The following is a 23,599-nucleotide window of genomic DNA, read 5'->3' as shown; positions in this document are numbered from 1 at the left end:
AATCTGCATTGACTCTCACAGCTAAAGCCATTCACAAATAGCAAAACACACAAGCACACACACATGCAAGAAAGCATGTGTGCACACAGTCGAGCACACACACACACACACACACACACACACACACACACACACACACACGCACACACACACACACACACACACACACACTGGATTGACTGTTCTGCAAGCTGTGAGAGAGTTTTCCTTGCTCTAATTGAGAGCTTGGGGCTGCTCATTCTAGACTCATAAACATAGGTATGGCTGACATACATAAACACACACACACACCTTTTTATTACCATAGGCTAGAATTAACTAAATTCCATTGACTACATTTATTCCCTAGCCCCTAACCCTGACCTTAACCCATATGATTACATGCCTAAGCTTAACCTTAACCCAAACCCTAAAGCCCTAAAAGGTAGCCCTGAAGAGGGAACCTAACCTGGCCGTGTGTATAATATGTGTACCAATATGTACTGTACAACCAGCTCTAAAGACTGGTGCTGACATTTTGCTTACATGGATTCATTGACTACAATGCTTTGATGTGTGCAACGTTGTATCTGTCCTTGCATTGCACAGCAGCACCGTTCACATAAAGAAAAGTTATCAAGCTCGTCTTCTGAAGTAAGTACAACATCACTAATACCTCCGTCTGGCACCTTGCGACACTTTACAATGTAACTAAGTACATTAGTTTGGGGATTCTAATTATACTCCTTATTCTCACAGCACTTTTATAGGTGAACGTGTTTTGGGTTATTGAAGTTTTCTCACGATTCCATTTTAGAATTCTAGATTATGTTGTGTAATCTTCACTATAGAATGTTAATTTCTCACAATTCTCAGACACGAGGCCACACGCCTGAAAGCAGAAAGCTGAGAGAAGAGTGTCGAAGAATCAAATATTTCTGCTTCCCATTCGTAACTCTGTGGAGCAGAAGAAACGCACCTCAGAGCAGAAGGGTTTGTGGTCCGGGGGGTTGATTGCAATGTGCTGTGCGTAATTACGCGTGCGTGTGTGTCGTGCGTGTGTGTGCGTGCGTGCGTGTGTGTGTGTGTCAGGGTTATTATAGTATTATATGTTTAGTTTCAGTTAGTTTCCAGGGTGGGTTAGTGTATAATTTATATTACTTACTGTACAAATGTTTAGTCCAGCATGTATTCGTTTTAATTTGTTTTGATGGGGGGGGGGGGGGGGGTATTTGTCTGGGGGGGGAATTTAAGAAGTTCGGAAGGAATTGTGTAATAATAATACAAACACATCACTTTGTGAAGGCAAATTAATCACAGTCAAGTAGACATCCCAGTCTCACCATGCTTGCCATCATGATGACACATTTGAGCAAATTAAATTGACAAAGACTAAAACGAAAAACATTTTCTATATTCTGTGTATTATTTTAGTTCGTTTTGTAAGTACACAATAATATCGTTTCAGTTCGTTGTATGTCAGTCACCGAACATGTTTTTGTTCTGACGCGACATTCAGTGTATATAGTGTAGTAGAGACAGCAGGTGGGTGAAACTTTCCCTGCCGCACGGGACAGCAGCTTGGCACGGCACGGTCATCCACTACTTACCCTGTTATTCCTGTCCGTCTCCTTGACCTGGTCCGGTCTCACGCCCTGCTTGATCATGATACGGACGATGGCCGCGTTGTTGCGGCAGCAGGCCTGGAAGAGCGTCAACGGCTCGATGCTGTCCGGCGGCGACGGCGTGCGCTCCGAGTCCGCGAACAACGCGTCGTCAGCAGGCGGATAGAACGAGTCGTCCGAGACGACGCTCCCCGTGTCGACGAAATCCTCGAAGTCGATTTCCTCGAAATCATCCTCATCGTCGTCCTCGTCTTCATCCTCCTCATCCTCCTCGTCCTCCTCCTCTTCGCAGGACCCCAGGTAGTCGTCGTCCGAGGTGGAGGAGGAGGGGTGGACCTGGACGATGCTCCCCCCGGATTTCAGCTTCTTAGCTCGGACCGACGAGGATGACCCCCCTCCTCCGTCCCGGTCGTCCGTGATCAGCACCATCTAAACCCCCCACGCCTAGGTCACTGTCCTCGGGGGAGGAGGAGGAGAAGACGTGCCCGGTCCTCGGAGCTTGGGCATGGAACGCCCCAGTGCGCCCCAGTGCCACACACAGCCAGAGACAAACTTGTAACATAAAAGCACAATCCAGTGCCACACAGCCAGAGACAAACTTGTAACATAAAAGCGCAATCCAGTGCCAGTGCCACACAGCCAGAGACAAACTTTGTTTGTTCTATTCAAACCATCTGACGAGAATCCCGTGCCTCACTGAAGGGAATAGCAGCATAATTAATATCCGAATTGGTGAGCCTGTAATATCCTTAGCATGTCCCAAGTCAGAAGAACGCCGTACAACATCTCCCCGGAGTTGCTGACAGATTGTTCACCCGAAACAAAAACAAGAAAATGTACTTACTTACTTCCCGTGTGAAGTAAGATTATAACGCGTCAAACTTCTCCAGTTGAAGTTCCCTTTCCAACTATATTATACAGTAATCCAAAACAGAGGGGTTGTACTGAATTGCGTGTTCCGCCTGTTGCGGAGTAGAGAGCAGCGCAGCTAGAGTGAAAAGTAAAAGTGTGGCACATTATACTGTAAACAGACGTACTGTACCCGGCCGTCCCGCGCCGGGCGGAGAGAGGAGCCTGTGGTCGCCTAATCCGATTATATGGGTGTATCTCTCTCTCTCTCTCTCTCTCTCTCTCTCTCTCTCTCTCTCTCTCTCTCTCTCTCTCTCTCTCTCGCTCTCTCTCTCTCTCTCTCTCTCTCTCTCTCTCTCTCTCTCTCTCTCTCTCTCTCTCTCTCTCTCTCTCTCTCCCTCTTCTCATTATCACCCCCTCTCCCCAGATTAATTCGACTCATGTCTGATAATGTCAGAAATAATGGTATAAAAAGTTAAATGTTCTATCTGATATGTGTTATACTAGGATACATTTCCCTGTTGAATATAAAGCAATCATGCCTAATCCGTATTTTTATTTATTAATAATTGTTTAGAGTGTAGTAGTAGTAGTATAGTAGTAGTAACAGCAGTTGTAGTAGTATAGTAGTAGTAGCAGAGGTGTGGACTCGAGTCACTACTGTAGTAGGCTATAGTAACAGCAGTTGTAGTAGTAGTAGTAGTAGTAGTAGCAGCAGACATTAGGTTCTCTGTTTAATAATAATAAATAATAATAATAATAGATTACATTTATATAGCACACTTTAAACTCGGTGAGCTCTCAAGGTGCTTAAAAAATATACATCTGTCTGTATATACCTGCATATAATCCTTATTACATATCTGTAGATACTATATCCATATCTATACAGTATATCCCTTATTAGTTATACCGCTGGCCAGTATGACTTACTACCATAGTATTATGTATCACTGTACATAATAATACTATTAACATTGTATACATCTGATTAGCACTATTACTCAGTAGTACTCGTTTATATATTTTATATTAGGTTTAATCACCTGTAAATTATATATTGCTGTTGCACTTTACCGTTACATTTGCATTACATGCATTACATGCATTTTTTTTCATTATACTGTACTTGTACTGTATAATGACAATACATTTTAATCGAATCTAATGTTAAAATGTCTCTTCTGCAAGCATCCATTTGATCATTTTGGACAGCTCATGCAAACAAACAAACAGAAATACGAGTTGTGTTGACACTATATATGTTCCTCTCCCCCGGCTCCATGATACCATTCGTTATGGATTCATAGCCACAAAGAGAATTGTATTCATAGAGAGGAAAGATTATCTTATTTCTATATATATGATATATGTATATAGAATATACCGGGACCATCGACTATGGTCCCCGACAGAGAGACAATAGATGTCAACATAACAGGAGCGACAGGAACAAGCTCCGTGAGAGTTAGAGCAGCTGATCTGGATAAGATAATAGCAAACAAATCCACCGTCACCGTCACTGCACCTATATCACCAATTGAAACAAGCAGTACAACCACACCACCCGATTTCAACACACTGACTAACCTGATGAAAGAACAGATTACACACATCGAGGCGCTCAAAGCACACGTCGATGAGCTCAAAGCACACGTCGAAGATAAATTCGATCGCATCGATGCTAAATTGGAGGAAGTCAAGAAAGCGGTCGCTGCACAGTCCGAGCGAATCACGTCAGTGGAGAATTCGGTGACAGATATTACACTGGCAGTCAAAGTGATCGAAAACACCATCGACAAGGGCATGACAGAGATGGCAATTGAGATAGAAATTGTGAAAGAAGCATGCCGGAGGGAAATACAAGAGGTTAAAAATGAATCGATGGAGAGGCTACTCGAATCCCAACGCTACCACAGGCGAAATAACATCCGCATTGTAGGGCTTGATGAAGCAGTAAATTGCGAAGACGCCAACTTTCCAACAGTGCTATCAGCGATTTTGGGTAACAACCCTCCAAACAAAGTGCCGAAAGTGGACCAAGTTTACAGAATCGGTCCTCGGGAGCAAAGAAACAAAGGGCCAAGAGTCATCATTGTTACTCTGCGGAAGACATCAATAAGAGATGACATCATCAAAATTGCTCGCATCCAACGTGGGAATCTGAAATATGGTGATAATTCAATATTTATCTACGAAGATCTAAGCAAAGACGCCATCGCTCGACGTCTACCATACAAGGAGGTGATGCAAAAATTGTTCAAATCTGGTCACAAGCCAAGGCTAGCATACCCGGCGCTGTTATCGATCGTGGGCAGTGACGGCCGCAGGTTTGGATTATACACACCTAAAGATGCTGAGGATTATTTGAATCGTCATGGAGCAGATCCCCCAAGGCAGGACGACAATGTCTGAAAACAGATAAGCCTCTTTCTCAGTGTATATCAGTATTAGAATGACTTTATTGTGTTCATCAAGGTAGCAGACGATATGCAGGCCGTCTATAACAATGCGTGCTGTGTATAATACGATCCGTAATACATTATAATTTCAGACTCTGGTCTCCGGGGAGACAAATACATATCATTGCAAAAAGATCAATCTGGAATATTCTGGGTTTATCGCTCGAATGCCCTGGGTCTCTTAGATCATTCTGGAACATAACAACAGTCTATTGGCACTAGTATATTCTACAACCTTCTAGAATATAATGCACCATGACAACGAAGGCCTACAACTCTAACATTAAACATCCGGTGTGTATATACATAGCAGATAATCAATTGAATGAAGTTCAATCAGTCCTTAATAATACTTTAAAAATCAACCACACCTAAACGTATGAACACTACAAGGTTATTCTAACAATTTAAGTAATCACTCCACTGATGAAGTGACTGGCACATTGAAGCTCTAAAAGGCTCTGCTTTTCTATTTTATCTAATCAGTTAATTCGGTTCTAGTGGCTTCTCCACGTTGATTATTATTCTATCTCTCATTCCTTATCTATATCTTTCTTTTCTTTTTTTTTTCTCTCTTATTATTCTATTTTTTATCTCTATCTTTTAACTTACATTGTTCTTTTCCATTGTTCTTCACATTAAGGTGTCAATATTTCTCTACAATCTTTTCCTTTTTCCTGACTTTCCTACATGTTAGTAGAGGGTTCAAATGAATATGTCGATGAAAGTTTATTCTCTTTTTTTATTTTTTGTCATTTATCACAATATTTCATTACAGTAAGGGAAGGTGCAAGACCAAAAGCGACATTCTATTGCATTAGAATGAAAATGTTAGATCCTATGGCAATTAGCATAGGAAGATTAGGATTACAATGCTCAGTTTGGGCAATCCGGTGGACTAAGGGAGAGAGTCATTCGCGGAGGATGTGTTTTTGGAACACAGGCCTGTACGACTCTCTGGGCGAGGGGAAAATAGGGGATTTTTATTTGTATATATATATGTTTTTAAGCTCGGCTCTCAACGGGACCTCATTAATTGGATGTACATCTATTGTAGCTTCGCACTCCAGAAGCATTACCAAAAACTACACAAAAACATGCATAGATTATGGCTAGTTTGAATATAATGGTATGGAACACCGGTGGGATAAACAAACAACACAAACGCAAAAGCGTGCTCACACTGATGAAAAAAGAACATGTGGACGTGGCTCTATTAAGCGAAACGCACATTTTAGAGGAAGACATAAATACGTTAGCGGATAACATATACCATAATATTAGTCACTCTTCTTTTGGTACGAGAACTAGAGGTGTAGCCATAGTCGTCAGACGTAAATTAAATATCGAATTGAAAGGGGTATGGTCGAATGCTGAGGGGCGTATAACTATAGCTAGGATTATACACAATAACAGGAAAATTGCGTTGGCAGCGGTATATGCCCCAAATTTGTACGAAGTAGGTTTCTTCACTTCACTAACCGGAGAAATGTTAAACCATCCCGAGTACTCATATATAATAGGTGCGGATTTTAATGCCATTTGGAATCCAAGGATGGACAAATCTTACCTTGCCTTTTCCAGCGAACAAAAAAATTCATCTAAAGCATTAAAAGATTGGTCAAAGTCTACAGGGGTAATTGATTTATGGCGTTCACTTAATCCCATGACCCGTAAGTACTCCTGTCGTTCGGCGAGACACAACACATTATCCAGAATTTATTACGTCTTTGCATCCCCGAGAATATTTGATAAATATGAAGTGGAAATGATACCCAATGCGCTATCAGATCACTGTTACTTAATCCTGAAAGCAACATTTGGTACACTATCTTCCCGGGCCCCAAGATGGCGTTTTAATACTATGCTGCTTAACAACAAGGAATTCATTACACAAATTAAAGAAGCTCTCACAGTATTCCTACGGGATAATGCAAACGCGGAGCAAGACCCCAGAATATTATGGATGTCGGTAAAGGGTATGATCAAGGATTTCACGGATAGATTTTCCTCCATATTGCGCAAAAATCAATGCACAAAACTGTCTGAAATGGAAACGCTTTACTCAACGCTTTTTAATTCTTTAAAATACAACAACTCTACTAGACTAGAAAACCAAGTTAACATTCTAAAGACAGAGATCAAAGCAATATACAGACAAAAATCGGAAATGCAAATACGCAGCACAAGACAACAGCAGTATTTCCAAGGTTCTAAACCTAGTCACCTATTAGCCATGCGATTAAGAATTAATGCAAAATTTGCAGATATAACTGCCATTAGAAAATAACAAGTACTTGTAACAGACCCCAAAATAATAAACGATACATTCAAAGAATTCTACTCCAACTTGTATAATTCAGAAACAACCTTTGATCAAAACAAATTAGACACATATCTTAATCAAATTACTCTCCCTAAACTTTCGGAGGACGACGCTAAACAGTTAGAAGCACCGATCACATTAGAAGAACTCAAGAAGGCCATATCCGGAATGAAAAACGGTAAGGCTCCGGGAAAAGACGGTATCCCATCAGAAATGTACCTTTCTTGCTGGGACATATTTGGACCCTTATTACTAAATATGATCTTATACTCAGTCAAGGAGGGGAGCTTCCATAAACACCACAATATCGCACTCATTTCAGTCCTTCTCAAGAAAGACAAAGACCCCACTGAGTGCGGTAGTTACCGACCTTTAAGCCTCCTCAGAACCGATGTCAAACTGTACTCTAAGATATTAGCCATCAGATTGCAAAAGCATATGACGTCTTTAGTTCATCTGGACCAAACTGGCTTCATAAGAGGTCGCCTGATCAATGATAACATAAGGCGAATACTGCACGTACTAGATGCAGACAAAGAGGACACCACACCTAAGGCGATGCTATCCCTGGATGCTATGAAAGCATTTGACAGGCTGGAATGGTCGTTTCTATGGGCAGTATTAGAAAGGATGGGGTTAGGAAAAGGATTCATTGATATGATTAAAGTACTATACAAGGACCCATCGGCCATGATTACAACAGGCACATTCATCTCCGAAATCTTTCCGGTATCACGCTCAGCCAGACAGGGTTGGCCTCTTAGTCCCGGACTATTCGATCTATCATTAGAGCCTTTAGCACAATATATAAGACAATCCCAATCCATAGAACCAATCGTAATCAAGGGCACACAACATAAAATTAGTTTATATGCGGACGACGTAATATTGTTCATGCAAAGCCCCAACACCACATTGCCGCATCTACTCAAGTTGATAGAGAACTTTGGTGATTTATCGGGATTTAAAATAAATTGGCCGAAGTCGGCTTTCCTTCCTCTTAACATCCATGAAAAAAAAGACACAACCCTCCCAGGCGCGATACCCATGGTTAAACATTTTAGATGCTTGGGTGTGGAAATATTTCCCACCATAAGACAAACGGTGAAGCACAATTACACAAAAATACAGAACAAAATCAAAGACGACCTGGACAGGTGGGCAAAACTTAAAAACTCAGTACAGGCAAGGGTATCAATAGTTAAGATGGATGTATTACCAAGAATCAATTTCATCAGCTCAATGCTACCGTTACCTCCTCCAGAGGGCTACTGGAAAAGATTACAATCCTCCACATACAAATTTATTTGGAATAACAAACCACCTCGCATAAAAAGATCCACCGCACAGAGAAATAAAGCAGACGGTGGCATGGCAGTTCCAGATTTTTTACAATATTTTAAGGCTTTCACATTAAGACCATTGAAAATATGGTTTGATCCCCAGGCTTTGGTATCTTGGAGAGAATTGGAAGAAAACATAGTAGCCCCACAGAGACTGAAAGACATAGCACACACTAAACTTTCAATCAAGCATTGTGAGTGGGAATTTGGCCCCATAATTACCCATGCAATCAGAACATGGCGGGAAACACAAAAGAAATATCCTAACCCTCGGGGGCGGCTAGGTGGTGTAGTGGGCAAGGCACTCGCCACCAGTGTGGAGACGCTAGGATTCGCATGTTCGAATCCAGCTCTCCACATTGTTTTCAGTTTAGCTGGTCGTCCGCAGTAATACACATTGGCCGTATTACGGGGAGGGAAACTGAAGGGTGGGGATCGGGCGTTGTGAACAAGCGACTCCTACAAGTCGGTTGGTGCGCCTGCGCAGTAGAATCAGGAAGTGTCGGGGGCAGCGTGAGCCTCCCACGCGTTACTCCTCGACACTGAGAGATCGAGCTGCGCAGGTGAAAAGATGCGACTGCTGTTACCTCAAGTACCGGAGGGGACTTGTGCTATGTATGACTTAGTCCACATTGCAGCCGGCTTGTGGGAGGCAAGAAACAGCGTTCGTGACAGGGGAGGGTTGAATTGGATGATACGAAATTGGGATGGGAGAAAAATATAGAAAAATGGGAGAAAAAGTGGATAAAAAAAAAGAAATATCCTAACCCTCAAGAATGGCATAATCACACTCCCATATTCAATAACAATGCACTCTTAATGGGAAAACGCCCTATAAGATTCCCTATATGGGAAGAGCAAGGCATACACTCATTAGGGGATATTTTTTATAACCAGGGCTTCTGTAGTTATGGCGAAATATGCACAAAGTTTAACCTCACCGAGTCCACATGGCTTTTTTACATACAGTTACGACTATGTCTGAGGTCTCACGGTGTTCCATTACTCATACCAATTGAACACCACAGATACCACAAATTTTTCTATGAAAGAGAAACATTGGGAGGTTTTGTATCAGGTTTTTATTATCAATTACTAACGTCCTCGTATGAAACCCTTCAACTAGACACTGTCTGGAGGAGGGATATACCAGACCTGGAAAATGACTTTGATTGGCAAGGAGCCTGGGCAAATGTCCGACTTACATCAAGGAACCCGGATCATCAACAAATCAATCTGAACTATATTCACAGGACATACTTGACTCCTATAAGACTGTGCAGAATGGGGCTTAAACAAGACTCCAAATGCTCCCAATGTACAAATGGGGACGAAGGAACATTTATGCACATGTATTGGGACTGCCCACCAGTTAAGGCATTCTGGAAAGATGTGTCCCAACAATTATCAAAACTCGTATCTTGGAATATACCTGTACACCCCTCGGTATTACTATTGAATGATGTTTTTGAGTTTGCAGTGAATCCACAGCTAAAGAGATTGGTTTTATCGGGTATCACAGTAGCTAAAAAGCTGATCGCATCACGCTGGTTTCAACCGGAAAAAATGTGCCGGAAAGTTTGGTTTCTTACATATCTCGATGTGATATATCAAGAAATATCTACAGCAAGAATTCTGGGTCTCAATGAATCCAAAATGTCAATGTGGGTAGAAGTGGTGGAGAGAATAAAAGCTAGCTTATAATGGTAGTGTCTGGTTAGGAGTGAGGGATAATGGAGGTACTATCCAAGGGGGGGTCTGGGAGGGGGGGGTTCGAGCTGGAGCATAATGTGTGTAGGGTTTTAGAAAATAGGTATTAGGGGTATATTCTATACTAACATTTATATAATTGTAATTTCGCTGGATATACACTGTATACGGTTAAAATGTTATTATAGACTATTTTTGTTTTATCTTGTTTCTGTACTTGCATGTAATTTTAACCACCTTGACTGAAAGTTTCATTATGCATTATGTGTTGAGTACTGACTTTTAATAATTTTTGTTTTGCAATAATAAATAAAATATATAAAAAAAAAAAATGATATATGTGTCATAATCACGGCGAGAGCCTTCTTCACCCCTCCTCCTTCCACACCATCACGGCGAGAGCCTTCCTCACCCCTCGTCCTTCCGTACCCTTATATGGGCAGCATCTGGCCCCTGCGTTCCCACGCTGCCGGAGGGAGATCAATCAACACGGCTGTGAGGGATTCCCTCATCATCAGACCCCTACTTCAGCCCACGGATCCTGCTAACCCTCGTCACAGTGTTAACCTAACAACCTAGGTACGACGACGAACCCTAGCCTTGCTACTCTGTCCTTGTTGAATACCGTGTCCTAATCTTGTTCTCTCTGTGCCCAGGACCACCGCTCCCGAGACACCACCCACCTGGACGCTCCTGTGCTGCACGAGGAGTGCACCTGCTCACATCTATTTGCACATTCCTGTTGTCATACCTGTCTGCTTGGTGCCTACAATTAAAACCCACCCAAAAAACTCCATTCTCTCTTCTCCTGTGTTCTGCTATTGGGCTCCGCCACTGCTGCCCTAACAGAACATCACAGAATTCCGGAGAATGGAGAGAGTTCCAGAGAGAGTTCAAGACCGTCGTCAAGGCCACTCTGACAACACGCAACTCCTCAATGATGAGGCTGTTTCTTTCAGCAACGGTATTCTTGGCTCTGAGAACAACATGTTTAATGTGATCAGCTGCTTTGAAACACTTTAAGGTTGGTTTGTTTTCAACTAGTGTGGTGTTTTCAGCTATAGCACATATAGGAATGACTTCAGTGCACCATTTTTTCTCCAAATGTAAAAAATATATAATAAACAATAAACAAAAGAATGAAATTAATCCATGTTGGCCCACTCTTGTATTTTATTTTTTTATTATTTTTTAAACAAACATATAAACAAACATGACAACACACGATAAGATATACAAGCATTAATTGTCAGGGCACATCCAATGAGTTCACATTTTAGTTAGTTGTCTTATATAAGATATACCCCTAATACCTGTTATCTAAAAAAAAACTACACACATATGCTCAGCTCGAACCCCCCCCTCCCGGACCCCACCTTGAGAAGTACCTCCACTATCCCTCGCACCTAACCAGACACTACCATTATAAGCTAGCTTTTATTCTCTCCACCACTTCTAACCACATTGACATTTTGGATTCATTGAGACCCAGAATTCTTGCTGTAGATATTTCATGGTAAATTACATCGAGATATGTAAGAAACCAAACTTTACGGCACATTTTTTCCGGTTGAAACCAGCGTGATGCGATCAGCTTTTTGGCTACTGTGATACCCGATAAAACCAATCTCTTTAGCTGTGGATTCACTGCAAACTCAAAAACATCATTCAATAGTAATACCGAGGGGTGGTATATTCCAAGATACGAGTTTTGATATTTGTTGGGTCACATCTTTCGTATTTCTTTATCACTACAAAAACCCTGTTTGTTAAAAACATCCCCTAATGAGTGTATGCCTTGCTCTTCCCATATAGTGAATCTTATAGGTCGTTTTCCAATTAAGAGTGCATTGTTATTGAATAAGGGAGTATGATTGTGCCATTTTTGTGGGTTAGGATTTTTTTTTTGTGATTCACGCCATATCCGGATCGCATGAGTAATTATGGGGCCAAATTTTCGTTCACAGTGCTTGATTGGTAGTTTAGTGTATGCTATGTCCTTCAGTCTATGTGGGGCTACTATGTTTTCTTCTATTTTTCTCCAGGATGCTAATGCTTGGGAGTCAAAATGTTGGCCCACTCTTGAAGAGTTTCATTTGTAGATATTTGCAGATAAAATAAGATATTTGGAACTTTCATAATCCATTGTAAATCAGAATATAGGTCAAAATACCATGGGAATGGGAAGCTTCTTGAAACTAATAATTGCCACAAAAAAGAAGGTGCTTTTTGGTGGAGGGTATGAATATTTATTGAAGGAATGGGGGGGGGGGCACAAGGCACTCGACTTATAGTGGAAAAAAAGATAAAATGCCTTTATTTCATTGGCGAGTTCTTAAATACAGAACATGGTTAAAAGGTTAACTCTGATGTGTTTCGGCATCTAGCCTTCTTCAGGGTGCTACAGCCAGCTGAGTGGTGAAGCTACTTAAAGAAAGAAAAGACAAAGAGTCAAACTGGTGTAGTCATTTAGTATCATCATTAGCCAGCCATGTTTGTGTACAACTAGCCCTTTAAAATAATCTACTGGGGTCAATAGTCCTGTTGATGTACAATTAGCATCACTGTGCCTCACTGCATCACTGAGCACAGGGTGACAGTATAGCCTGGCGAAATCTTCCTGGACACTTTACACTTTACATTTTCACACTTATTACTGTACATTCTACTGTATATTTCTGTATATTTTTGGCTGGATAGTTGTATATTTAAGATTTTAGAATGTATATACATACCAGAATGTATATCCCGGACAGTATTTTATTCTTTATTCTATTTTATTCTTATTTTAGTCCTATTGACTACCTAAATGTTTATTGTTGTTCAATGTGAGCGATCTGTAGTGCCGAATTTCCCTCTGGATTATTAAAGGATTTTTATTCTATTCTTTTTTGATCCACTTTTTCTCCCATTTTCTATTTTTCTCCCATCCCAATTTTCATATCGTCCAATTCAACCCTCCCCTGTCTTTGAACGTTGTTTCTTGCCTCCCACAAGCCGGCTGCAATGTGGACTAAGTCATACATAGCACGAGTCCCCTCCGATACTCGAGGTAACAGCCGTCGCATCTTTTCACCTGCGCGGCTCGACCTTTCAGCGTCGGGGGTCTGGGCTTTGGAGGGGCCCCGCCCCCGTCGCTTCTTGATTCTACTGCGCAGGCGCACCAACCGACCTGTAGGAGTCGCTGTCCACAACGCCCAATCCCCACCCTTCAGTTTCCCTCCCCGTAATACGGCCAATGTGTATTACTGTGGACGACCAGCTAAACTGAAAGCAATGTGGAGAGCGGGGCTCGAACAGGAGGCATCCTGTTCGAGCCTAGTCTCCAGCATTCGTTGCTAGCGCCTTGCCCACTGCACCACGTAGCCGCCCTTCTATTCTATTCTATTCTATTATCCCTTTAGGATAATCTACTGGGGTCAACAGTCCTGTTGGTGTACAATTAGCCCTTTAAGATAATCTACTGTGAACATCCTGATTTAGTATATATACATATATATCTACTGTATATACTGATAGATACCATTTAAAAACTCAACATCACCTGTAGTTTATCATTTAAGACCTTGTATCAAAATAAAAACCTGTCCCAATTCTTGTTCCTTATTTCTGGTGGTGAGCCAATGAGCAACAGCATAGGGGAGAACGGGGATAGTTGTCACACTTTTTACTCTAGTGTGAATTGCTCATCATCAAAACATCTTCCAATAGTCATTCCTACATTAAATTGAAGCTTAAGATGTTGGCTTGAAATGTGTATCCCCCTCATTTTCCAACGTATTGTAACAAAGAATTAATCACCTATCAAAGACACTCATGGGGATGGTTGTCACACACTATGGGGTTGGTTGTCACCATGTGTTTTAATGGGGGAAATCTTAAAAAGAAGACAAGAAGGCAGAACTAAATTTGAAAGTTTAATTGCATTGACAAGTTGACAAAGAAATACATAACTTAATGCATCTTAACATGAACATAAACAGGAAACACATATTTAGGCCATCCTATATAACAAAATAAGAACACAATAAATCGGCCTAACAATAATAGCCTACACAACATGTGACAACCAACCCCAAAGAAAATGTGACGACCAACCCCAACTGGAATGTCTTGATAGCATCAAGGCTAACAGCCATCTAAAAACTAGTTAGCTAGCTAACAACAATCTAAACTATACACTTTTATATACCTTCACACTTTTTAAGGGTAATAATTGTTTCATTATAAACCAATTGTGTAAAAGCCTAGAAGAAAAATACTGAGGAGCGGAATATTTACAAATGGACATGAAAAACACAAAAAGTCCTCTCACCTCAAGTGCAGCTGTTTCACTCCAAATATGACAATGTAGGTGTAGGTGAACTCTGACCCCAATTCTGGACATTTAAATACCTAAATATGGGAGACAGGACCCTCTGGTGGTGAAATATAATGAATGTGACAACCTACCCGTGTGACAACGTCCCCCGTTCTCCCCTACAGGTCACATCACACATATAAGAACCTAAATATCCTGTCAAACGTCAAAAGTCCACTTTACGTTAGTGTCGTAAAACCAGGGCCGCCTCAGGGGGTGTGCGAGCAGTGCGGTCGCACAGTGCCTCGCGGGAAGGGGGGCCTCGCAAAATAAAAAATAAAAAAAAATAAAAAAATAAAAAAATTTGTTTATATTTTTTTTTATTTTTATTTTTTTTTATTTTTTATTTTTTTTGCGAGGCCCCCCTTCCCGCGAGGCCCTTTTTCATCACATACCTAAAATCTAGTTTTGCTTATATGCTTATATATTTCACATTAGACACGTTTGTAGAATGTGTCTGACTTGTTCCTGGGTCTGCACCTGGGTCACTATTGGAGCTCTGGGTCTCTGCAGCAGACATACTATTGGTTTCAACGAAGGGAGTGGTTACTTACATCATGTGTAGTACGCCGCCGGAAACTTAAACGAAGAAGAAGAAGAAGAGTCAGCTGCGTTTGACTATTTCGCGCATGCAGCTTTTGACTATTATGCTTAGTTATGCCAGCCAAGGTCGGTCATTATCAGTCGGTCAGTCACCAAGGAACGTTGACGAAAGGCCTCTCGCTGGCGGGACAAATGGCCGGAGCCTTGTCATGATGCAGTCGGGATATAGCCATGATGATGTCGGCTAGTAGCTAGCTTAGCTAAAGGCTAACTAGCGTTAGCTAACCTAGAGATGCAGCCAAGATGAAGAGGATGGTCGTTTGGCAGATGAACTTCGTCAACTCCACGCGGTTGTCTCCATCCTCTTGGACGTTTGGTGAGTTTTTAACCTATTCTATTAACTCTATTATATTCCCGCCGTGGACATCTCTCTCTCTCTCTCTCTCTCTCTCTCTGGAGCTAAACTGGCCGACTAGCTGTTGTAGTACTTGTATGTAGCCGCATAGCTTGCTTCTGCGTTAGCTAATGGTTAGCGATAGCCTGGTTGAGCTAACTGCTGGGAACGTTCGTTTGATGCTATCAGTTAGCCTTGAGTTAGCTGTTAGCTTGTGCTACGACCATTGACATTAGCCGTGAAAATAGCAGGGGGTTCTGGCACTCTGACTACGACATCATCTTTGACAGAAGATGTAGTCGGGCCTGCACCATGACAAGGCTCTGGCCATAGCTTATTTTTGTCCCGACAGCGAGAGGCCTTTCGTCAACGTGGAGACCTGTGTTGCGGCCTTTCGCCCTGCGTTCCTTGGTGCAGGTAAGATTAATGAAAATGTCATGACCAGTGATGCCACAGATTACTTGTAAAAGTAATCTGATTACTGATTACTCCTTTAAAAAGTAATCTAAGTTACTTTACTGATTACTTGATTATCAGAGTAACTTAGTTACTTTGAAAGTAACTAGGTTACGAAGTCGTCGTCGTTCCCCCAACAGTTTTTTTTAAACGCTTTATTGAAAGTGCATAAATTGTTTTTAACTTGTTTCTCTGCACATAACGTAAATTGTTAAACTAGTGCTTCAGCTTCTGTACAATCAAGTATGGTAAAGCAACAGTCTATGATGCTCACAGCATTAGAGCAGCCAGCCAGTGGTTTTACAAAACCAGTGTATCACATATAACAAATGCAGGCTGAACTATTCAATTATATCAACTGTAACTATTAAATTGTTTTTATAAATGTCTCTCTATAAACATACAATCAGTCTCTCTTTAACATGTAAATTAACTGTAAATCTGGCAAATAAGAGCTTTTGCTCTGCCACCATCAACCCTCCTGTACCTAGTCGAAGCGTCGGCTAGTGTTGTGATTCCAGATGCTTTCAATGCAATTGGATGTGCTGTTTTTAGCGGTAGACAGTATTTTGTTTCCTCCGCCGTGAAGTAGTGACTGAGGCTACGTTTAGACGAGCGTTTTGGGGTGGAATTCTGAACAGAAACGGCAAAAGTCATCTTGCGGTTTCACTTTTAATTTTGCCAAGCGTTTTGGGGTGGAATTCTCCGACGACGGAGCCCTGCTGTCACACGATTGGCGCATATGTCACATGACGTGCTGTGAAGACCCGCCCTACTCTGCCTCTGATTCGCAGACTGTGGATGGGGAATGTGATTGGACCAAAGCAGAGTCACTCAGAGACAGAGGGACCAGTCACGCCGCGGGACACATTCTTGTATTTAACCCTTTCACTGCCACACCACGTCACTCCCAAAAGAAAAACAGCTCAAAATGTATTTTTGACTGTCGAAAACGAAATAAAATACTGCATTCCGCCTGCATTATGAATTTATGATGAGATAGTAACGAAATAGTAATGCACAGCCACTTGGACAAGAAACTGCAATCAGATTACTGGCTTTTAAAGATTAACGCGTTAGATTACTATTTTCGGGGAAAAGTAATCAGATTACAATAACGCGTTACTTAGTAACGCGTTACTGGCATCACTGGTCATGACATTACCCCACTCTTCCTTCCTTCCCCTCCCGAATGTTTTGTTAATAACGATGTTTTTTTCCAGGCAAAACATATGTTACTTCACAACATTTGGAGATACGACATGTGCTGTGTGTGAATTCATTGTCTTGGTCGTTTGTGTATCTTGGGTAGCGTTGGGCCGTTGGCCAAAGCTGTGTGTGGCCTGGTGTCAGTAGCCTACCTGGCTAGCCTTTAGCTGTCGGCCATTGGCTCCTTGCTGCTTTGATTTCTCTGGTATAGACCCTCTTCTCTTTGGATTTAAGTGTTGATCTTTGTCCTTTTGGATCTATGTATATTCATGTTGCCTTTGTGAAGTTATCTTTTCCTTCTGTTTTGTTCTTTCATTAAAAGTTGAATATCCTTTAGGGGGTCATCTTTGCTTATCTCTCTCATACATGCTCTCTCTCTAACACACATGCTCTCTCTCTCTCTCTCTCTCTCTCTCTCTCTCTCTCTCTTTCTAACACACACAGTCTGCCTATGGCGGCCTTTCTCGATGGCTAGGCTGTGCTCGCTGAGTCTGTACCTAGTCAAGGATCTTCAGTCACAGTGCTCAGGTATTCTGCCTGTTTGCTCTGTTTAGGGCCAAATAGCATTTCAATTTCTTTCCAATGTGTCTCTCTCTCTGTACACTGTATATTGACTGTAGAACGGGAGCTCTCTCTTGCTCTCTCTCTTGCTATATGTTGACTGTATCATGCCCAGCCTCGGGCAGCGCTATTATTTACGAATATGTTGACTGTATGAAAAAAAAGAAAAAAAAAATATATATATATATATTTTTTTTCTTTTCTTTTTTTTTCCTTTTTTTTTACCTTTTGGGGGGGGGGGGGGGGGGCCTCGCGTTTAAATCTCGCACAGGGCCTCGCATTTCTCCCAGGCTGCCCTGCGTAAAACAGGTTACTTAAAAAGGCACATTGCATCACATATAAATACATTCTATGACAGCTAGAGCTACTCATTTGTTTTTTATGTCTGGATCTCAGGGCCTTTATAGTCTGTGAGTAATAAATCCTGTAAATTCCTGATGAGATCACTTGGGTGTTTTCTACAGCGGCGGGGAGAGTGTTCTGAAGTGACAAGGCACCATATAAAACACATGCTGGGTACATACTTCTACCACTGTCTTTGACCAAGGTACTTGATTGATTGATTGATTGATTGATTGATTGATTGATTGATTGATTGATTGATTGATTGATTGAAATTTTTTTTAACAGATGATGCAGACCAGAGAAAGACTTTCGTCTTGTTTACATCAGGGTCCGCCATTTTCAATTCATCATAACATATATGACATACATGACATACAGATAGACAGTACTGCTACATCTATATATTTATGACATACCAGATTTACAAATACAGTACTGTTTGTGATACAAAAATAGTCTAAAAAAGAGAGTATATACATTTGACGATATATACATATACTGGCATTATAACTACTGCCCTCCCCCCAAAACAAAACAAAACAAAAATATGTTTTCCTTGTTGTTAACAGAACTCACTTTAGGGCGACAATAATGTGGTCAAGAGGCATGGTTTCTATCTTGTGCCTGAACTGGCGTGGCTTCTTTTATTCACATATAAGCAGCAGTTGTACAACTCTTCTCTCTTTGAGATACATTGGAGAAGAGAACGAAAGGGTTGGGCACCTTTCCTTTTATAGTTGCCCTAAGGTAGAATACCTGGGTGGCTACGCCCAGAGCGCCCTCCAGTGGGGACAGATATATATGCACCAAGGCAATCACTGGTGGAGACAATTGTCTACACAGGTAAACAGTTACTAGTGTAAACAGTCATATGGACAGTTAGACAGTTACTAACAATCCTATACAGAGTATCTTAGTATACTGGCTGACTTCTTGGAAAAACATTTTAACAAAGGAAATAATATATATAAACTCAAAAGCATCCATAGGGTATGACATTCAATACCTTCACATTAAACATGACCCTTGCAAATCACATCAGTTTTAATTTGAAAACAGGTTCCCTCATAGTATCTATTACTCTGCTGTCCATTGGACAGTAAACCGGTGTCATTCTTTCTTATCTGATGGCATACCTGATGAGATGATATTATTCATAATGACATGTTTACATCTATATTGACACCTCAGGTTCCTAGTAATCACAATGGTCCCCTGGTTGTCCTTATAAACAACAATCTCCATATATACACAATGTTCATCATTTTAAACGGTTTAGACAGAACGCCCATTCTTCAAAAACACCATATTTGGTAGAGAGGATATATTTCAATTACCTACTGCATCTTGAACAATGCATTCATAACCTTATCTTCATCACTTCGAGCAGTTGCTCTAGATAAACACATTTTCATTGTCATAGCTAGAGATATATACTCAGCCTCACAGGCTGATAGTATCCCTGTAGGCTCTAAGCCTTTAAGCCTTTGCTGTCTTTTCTGAAAAATCGCTGTCCGTCTGCAGCACCTCTGGGATAACGAAAAACATATTTTTGATGTAGTTCAATGATTCTCTGTGGGATCAACAAAAAGAATACTATGACATTCTTATTCACTACAGAACATAGGTCAGGGCGAGTACAGGTTGTCCAACAGAATGAAGTTAACCACAGTTTATCTATACATTTCTTACTTCAGTCAAAACATCTCAGGACCTTCTCCCACATATCTCTTCTGGGATATTTTTACACAGTTGACAGACTGTTCGAAGTCCATACATATAAAATGGTTTAACCTGCCTAGATCTTTCTTTTGTGGTCTGGAGCGATGATCAAATCCTCCACTTCTGTATTTTAACATTGTAAACCACCCACCTTTGTACTTAAACATGGGGTTAAACATATGATCCATTTCAGCATTTTAAACCTGGTAACTCATCCACCTCTGTACTTAAACATGGGACCAAATATATGGCTCAATTCTTCAGCATTCAATCAATTTCCTATGAACCATACTTTGTATTTACCGTGGTTTTCAATACCTTCCTGGCTCCGCTCCGCTCTGTTGACGTATTCGGTCACAGTTTCGGTGATCCCCTTCCTCAGGCCCGTTAGTGCTGTGTAGAGGGCCACGACTCTGGGTCTTCCTCGCCCGATGAAATGCTCTCTCAGTACCGCCAGGATTGTCTCCTTCAGCCCAGCACAGCATGCGCTCTTCCCAGAGTTCGTAGTTCTCTGCTTTTCCAGTGAATGTCGGCCACTTGTCTCTTCTCTGGTTTTCCATCCTCTTCGTTAATGGTATGCTTAGCTTTTACTCTGGTCGGCCTAGCGACTAGCCACGCGGTGCTCCCGGCGCTATCCTAGCCTATAACTTCAGCTAAGCTTGATACAGTACCTCCACTATTTCGCCCCGGCGTTATCTGGGCCCATAACCTGTTAACAGAACTCACTTTAGGGCGACAATAATGTGGTCAGTGTTGGGAAAGTTCACTTTCTACATGAACTAGTTCAGTTCACAGTTCACAATTTTTTAAATGAACTAGTTCAGTTCATAGTTCATAATTAAAGATTTTGAACTAAAGTTTATGGTTTCAAAAATGAACCAATTTAGTTCTTTTTAGTTTTTTTTTTGTATAGATTTTTCACGTACAGTTACTTACATTACAAAAACACACATTGGAACAAGGGGGGGGGGGGGGGGGGTCCTCCAGTTTATCTCTATGCCATCATCCACACCATAAGCAAGCAAATACAAAACAAAAAGAAAAACAAGCTAAAAGGAAAGCAAACCAAGACAGGCACTGTACAGTATTGCACTTGCCTCTAGCCCATTCACATGTAGATATACATATATTTATTTTTTCCTATCCTAGGTCTGTCCATACAATGGGGCACTGGGCCTTTAGAAGGATCTGAGAAATTTCAGCAGGAAAATAGTCTAATAGTGGGGCCCACACCTCCTGAAAGGAGCGTTGTTGCCTCTATGCATTGCACAGTGTCTTTCATGGGGTAGCACACCGAAGATCTCTCTATACCACATTTGTAAAAATGGAGGCTTATCCTTAATCCAGTTTATCAGAATGCATTTCCGGGCTGAAAGTAGAAGTTTATCAAATAGTTTGAATTGTAAAGGGTTGTCACCCAACCGTTCTCAATTACGTTCATTTAGCGGATATACAGTACGTTAAGTTCACGTTCGCCCAAAATACGAACGCGTTCATGAACGATCGTTCATTGAACGCGTTCAGGTACATCACTGAATGTGGTCAAGAGGCATGGTTTCTATCTTGTGCCTGAACTGGCGTGGCTTCTTTTATTCACATATAAGCAGCAGTTGTACAACTCTTCTCTCTTTGAGAGACGTTGGAGAAGAGAACGAAAGGGGTGGGCACCTTTCCTTTTATAGTTGCCCTAAGGTAGAATACCTGGGTGGCTACGCCCAGAGCGCCCTCCAGTGGGGACAGATATATATGCACCAAGGCAATCACTGGTGGAGACAATTGTCTACACAGGTAAACAGTTACTAGTGTAAACAGTCATATGTACAGTTAGACAGTTACTAACAATCCTATACAGAGTCTCTTATCTCAACACTTGTGCTTGTACATTACACATTTAACCCTTTCACTACCACACTACCAAATGGTTAACCCTTTCACTACCACACTACAGACGGTTAACCCTTTCACTACCACACTATAGACGGTTAATCCTGGTAGTGAAAGGGTTAACCGTCTGTAGTGTGGTAGTGAAAGGTTAACCTTCTGTAGTGTGGTTGTGAAAGGGTTAAGGTTACTTTTATTTAGAGCGTCTTATTATCAGACTGTGGGCTCTCAGATTTGTCCTCAGTACTTGTCATGTTGGCTCCTTGCTATAGGTTGTTTAAACCAGTAAATGGTAAATGGAGTCTGGACTGCATTTATATAGCGACAACTTATACAACCTATGCCTCACATTCACCCATTCAGACACAGAAGGAAACCGTGCAAGGTGCCGGTTGCTCAAGGACACTTCGACATGCTGCCGGGAGGAGCCAAACCGGCATTTTTACATTTTCATTTTGTCATTTAGCCGATTACCAGGCGACCACTCTACCTCCTGAGCCATGAGCTCATCCTACTGTAGCTCTGGACAGGGTGTCTGCTAAATGTATAAAATGAAGGGTAAAACATTTCTAACTTTCTTGGAAATTCCAAAGCTGAAACTGTTTTTGGTTACATGCGGTTATGAAAACTGACACTCTCCTTGCCGTCGCCGTCTCTCTCTCTCTCTCTCTCTCTCTCTCTCTCTCTCTCTCTCTCTCTCTCTCTCTCTCTCTCTCTCTCTCTCTCCAGAAACACAGTGATGTTTAAACTGAAATGTCTTGCACCCTGTATGTATATGCATGTATGTATGTGTATGTATGTATGTATGTATGTATGTATGTATGTATGTATGTATGTATGTATGTATGTATGTATGTATGTATGTATGTATGTATGTATGTATGTATGTATGTATGTATGTATGTATGTATGTATGTATGTATATGTATTTGTTTGTTTGTTTATTTATTTACTGTACATATGCATTCATTCAGATTGTTCATTCATACATTTTCAGGCAGGACTGCTACAAATGATTACGTAAGTAATTGATTCATCCAACAATTATTTGATCTATTAATGTGTGCATGAACTCAATGGACGCCAAGGGGGCGCTGTAACAGAGCTGAAACAGAACTGAAACAGAGCTGAAACAGAACTGAAACAGAGCTGAAACAGAACTGAAACAGAGCTGAAACAGAACTGAAACAGAGCTGAAACAGAACTGAAACAGAGCTGAAACAGAACTGAAACAGAGCTGAAACAGAACTAAAGCAGAGCTGTAACAGAACTAAAGCAGAGCTGAAACAGAGCTGAAACAGAGCTGTAACAGAGCTGAAACAGAGCTGAAACAGAACTAAAGCAGAGCTGAAACAGAGCTGAAACAGAGCTGAAACAGAGCTGAAACAGAGCTGAAACAGAACTAAAGCAGAGCTGAAACAGAGCTGAAACAGAACTAAAGCAGAGCTGAAACAGAGCTGAAACAGAAGTAAAGCAGAGCTGAAACAGAACTAAAGCAGAGCTGAAACAGAACTAAAGCAGAGCTGAAACAGAGCTGAAACAGAAGTAAATCAGAGCTGTAACAGAACTAAAGCAGAGCTGAAACAGAGCTGAAACTGAACTAAAGCAGAGCTGAAACAGAGCTGAAACAGAGCTGAAACAGAGCTGAAACAGAGCTGAAACAGAAGTAAAGCAGAGCTGAAACAGAACTAAAGCAGAGCTGAAACAGATCTGAAACAGAGCTGAAACAGAGCTGAAACAGAGCTGAAACAGAAGTAAAGCAGAGCTGAAACAGAGCTGAAACAGAAGTAAAGCAGAGCTGAAACAGAAGTAAAGCAGAGCTGAAACAGAGCTG

At 41.3% G+C, this 23,599-nt stretch overlaps 1 protein-coding gene across 1 annotated transcript in view; it reads right to left on the bottom strand.

Annotated features, from left to right (window-relative positions):
* LOC311237641 (ankyrin repeat domain-containing protein 33B-like) overlaps positions 1–2,033 on the bottom strand; it is a gene marked incomplete at both ends in the record, with an annotated part of 93,044 nt that extends 91,011 nt beyond the window's left edge. The window contains 1 exon segment of the mRNA XM_084325587.1: positions 1,590–2,033. Within this exon segment, the coding sequence (XP_084181713.1) occupies positions 1,590–2,033 (444 nt within the window).
* Between the last annotated feature and the right edge of the window lie 21,566 nt (positions 2,034–23,599).

The sequence above is a fragment of the Notolepis coatsorum genome (assembly GCF_963971535.1).
Source record: "Notolepis coatsorum genome assembly, chromosome: 12".
Taxonomy (NCBI): Eukaryota; Metazoa; Chordata; class Actinopteri; order Aulopiformes; family Paralepididae; genus Notolepis; species Notolepis coatsorum.
The sequence above is the reverse complement of the archived record's forward strand: the minus strand, read 5'-3'. Positions and strand labels throughout refer to the sequence as shown.